This window comes from Chiloscyllium plagiosum, chromosome 30 (genome assembly GCF_004010195.1).
Source record: "Chiloscyllium plagiosum isolate BGI_BamShark_2017 chromosome 30, ASM401019v2, whole genome shotgun sequence".
Taxonomy (NCBI): domain Eukaryota; kingdom Metazoa; phylum Chordata; class Chondrichthyes; order Orectolobiformes; family Hemiscylliidae; genus Chiloscyllium; species Chiloscyllium plagiosum.
Window position 1 is genome coordinate 37,578,011 of NC_057739.1, and position 3,781 is coordinate 37,581,791.

General features: G+C 42.4%; 1 protein-coding gene across 1 annotated transcript in view; it reads left to right on the forward strand.

Annotated features, from left to right (window-relative positions):
- The window catches only part of LOC122564614 (hemicentin-1-like), a 429,834-nt gene that overhangs the window by 419,070 nt on the left and 6,983 nt on the right, over positions 1-3,781 (forward strand). The window contains exon 101 of the mRNA XM_043719704.1: positions 1,031-1,369. Coding sequence (XP_043575639.1) covers positions 1,031-1,369 — 339 coding nt within the window. The remainder of the gene's footprint in view (positions 1-1,030; positions 1,370-3,781) is intronic.

Sequence of the window (3,781 nt, forward strand, 5' to 3'; positions counted from 1 at the left end):
AATATTGCGTGCAATTCTGGTCTCCTTCCTATCGGAAAGATGTTGTGAAACTTGAAAGGGTTCAGAAAAGATTTACAAGGATGTTGCCAGGGTTGGAGGATCTGAGCTACAGGGAGAGGCTGAACAGGCTGAGGCTGTTTTCCCTGTTTCGGAGGCTGAGGGGCGACCTTATCGAGGTTTACAAAATTATGAGGGGCATGGATAGGATAAATCGACAAAGTCTTTTCCCTGGGGTCAGGAAGTCCAGAACTAGAGGGCATAGGTTCAGGGTGAGAGGGGAAAGATATAGATGAGACCTAAGGAGCAACACTTTCATGCAGAGGGTGGTATGTGTATGGAATGAGCTGCCAGTGGATGTGGTGGAGGCTGGTACAATTGCAGCATTTAAAAGGCATTGGATGGGTATATGAATAGGAAGGGTTTTGGAGGGATATGGGCTGGGTGCTGGCAGGTGGGACTAGATTGGGTTGGGATATCTGGTCGGCATGGACGGGTTGGACCAAAGGGTCTGTTTCCATGCTGTACATCTCTATGACTTTATGACACTATGACTCCAGGGCAGTCATGATGGGTTGACAACTCTAGGATTCCAACAATAGGTGTAACCCATGGCAACTGAAAAGGAGAAAATGGACAAATAAATGTTCCTTATTAATGAAATAAAGGTCATATTGACAGCAAGGCATCCTCTAAATGGGGTTCTGCTGCTGATACCTACTTGAGAATACAGTATTATTAAATTCAGTCATCTACAGTACCTTTGAGCTTCTCGCAGACTTTCCCTATGGATTTCAGTGAGTGGCCTGTCACTCACGAAGTCCTGCCCTGAATATCAGGTAATCTTGTGCAGTTTGTTTCTAGCCATGTTAAAAATTCAGAATGAGCAGAGAGCACAGATTGAGTCCTTAAGAACTTGGTGAAAGTGTGAATGTGATGCCTAGTGCTTTCAATTTCTTCCCGATGATTAATATTTTATATGAATACATCTTGATTTATGCTCCCCGCTCCATTCCCATCCCTTTTGCACCAGATGTCGATGAATGCCAACAGATTCCCAAGCCCTGTGTCTACCAATGTCGAAACCTGGTTGGCAGCTACAAGTGCCTGTGTCCTCCTGGAAAGCGGCTACAGGGTGATGCCAAGTCCTGTGCTGGATTGGAAACGCCTAAACTGAGCAACAGCACAATCACAAGCTTCAGACCCCAATTAGTCTCCATCAGTCAATATAGCCACAGCCAGCAGACCAGCCAGAACCAGATTAACCCCTTCTACACCTGGCTGGGCTGGAAGATGAACCGGGAATTTGAGACACAAGACAACAGGAAGTCCTGTCCCACTGGATACAGAAAGAGGAATGGGGTCTGTACAGGTGAGTAATGTTTTCAGCAAGAAATTCTGAGTTTTAATTAAGTCTAAGATCCTGTATGGTCCTGACAAGGTGGACATGGAAGGAATGTTTTCTCCTGTGGATCAGTCCAGAACTAAAGGACACTGTTTTAAAATTAGTTGTCGGCATTTTAGGGCTGAGATGAGGGAAAGTGGGATCATTGAATATTTGGCAGAAGTGAATAGATTCTGTTAGGTAAAGAAATCAAAGTTTATTGGTGATTGATCAGAATATGGAGTTAAAACGCAAGCAGATCAGCCATGATTGTATTAAGTGATGCAGGCTTTAGGGGCCTACACCTGCTCCTATTTTGTTTCTTTGTATAATTTTTTTTTCCCAATCTATTGTGTTTTGTATAATTTCATATCTGAACACCAGCATATCTTGGGAGTAACTATTGACCAGGAACTGAACTGGATCACCCATATAAATACTGTGGTTTAAAAGTCGGTCAGAGTCTGAGAATGCTATGGTGACTACCTCACCACCTGACTCCACATGATGACAAAAATGTTTATCATCTCCAAAATGCTTTGCAGCAACACACTAAGGCTCCTCTGACAAGACTTTCAAAACCCACAACCTCCATCACCTCGAAAGCCAGATGCATGGGGATATTACCATTTACAAGTTCCCCTCCTACCTGCACATGATGCTGACTTGGAACAAATCGCTGTTCCTTCACTGCCACAGGTCAATATCCTAACTGTGATGTACTTACACCACAAGAACTTCAGCAAGTGAAGAAGGTGGTTCACCACCACATTCTCTGGGACAACTAGGCATGGGAAATAAATGCTAGCCTTACCCACGATGGATAAATGATCATTTTTTTTCATTAAATCTCAATGAAAATGGAAAATACCCTCTGGGATTTTGCAGAATTCACAATTTGTTGAGTGTAGACAAAATGCAGGGTTATGAGTATTTGATGGTAATAAAATTAAAGTATACAGGGGATGGAAGGAGAGAACTGAGGAGAAAAAGAGTAATAAAAATGAGAAGAAAAAGGTTAGGATAAACAGAATTACAAATCAAATAAAAACAGAAAAAAGCAGCAATATTCAAGAAATTCATGTTCAGCAGAAGGAACAAAGGGAGGACCATTTCAGGAATAGCATCTTCATTACAATCCGGTCAGAAAAGAAAAATGCTAAGAAAATGGGAGAGAGTAAGAAAAGGCTAGGAAAGGGTTGAGCAGTTTAAGTGAAGCAACTTCTCTTCAACCAGCTCCTTTATTGTCCAGAAGATGGCGACATTGTTTAACAAACTCTGTCCCTCTCATCCCATCTGTAAATATGTGAAGACAGCAAATATTTAATAGACTAATTTGCATTGGCAGTGCAAGTGGATTAACTCCATGATTAAAGGATTATATTTGCTCTTAATGAAGTATTAGCACGTTCCAAATTCCAGTGTGCTGCACAACATGTTGAATTAAAACCCTTCTAATACCACAGAACTGTTACACCCAAGAAATATTATCTCATTCGACTGTTGTCAGCTCTGGAAGTGGCACTATCCAATATAATGCCATAATGGCATTGGTGAACTATGTGGGCTTTAAAGATAATCATTCCATTGTTACCATTACTGAAACAAGCCTTCAGTTCCCCATAGAGACATTGAATTGAAATTTCACCAGTTAGCATGAACCCTCCATTCCCAAAGCATTACCCTGACCTTCTGGACTACCAGTCCAGAGACATTACCATCACCCACCATCTACCCCAATTGTAAACCTTTTTTCTCACACAGCACGGATCCTTTACAGCTTGAGACAACGTTATTCTGGATTGAATTACAACACTGAATCTCAGTGTCTCGCCCTGTGTAGTCTTGTTTGATATGTACCTGTTTAGGAGATGAACAGGATATTATAGAAATTACTATTGTATTGCCTCCCTACACAGTCCTCACGTAACAAATAAATAACTTGCATTTAGAACATAGAACATAGAACAATACAGCACAGAACAGGCCCTTCGGCCCACGATGTTGTGCCGAACTTCTAACCTAGATTAAGTACCCATCCATGTACCTATCCAATTGCCGCTTAAAGGTCGCCAATGATTCCGACTCTACCACTCCCACGGGCAGCGCATTCCATGCCCCCACCACTCTCTGGGTAAAGAACCCACCCCTGACATCTCCCCTATACCTTCCACCCTTCACCTTAAATTTATGTCCCCTTGTAACACTCTGTTGTACCCGGGGAAAAAAGTTTCTGACTGTCTACTCTATCTATTCCTCTGATCATCTTATAAACCTCTATCAAGTCACCCCTCATCCTTCACCGTTCCAACGAGAAAAGGCCGAGAACTCTCAACCTATCCTCGTACGACTTCCTCTCCATTCCAGGCAACATCCTGGTAAACCTTCTCTGCACCCTCT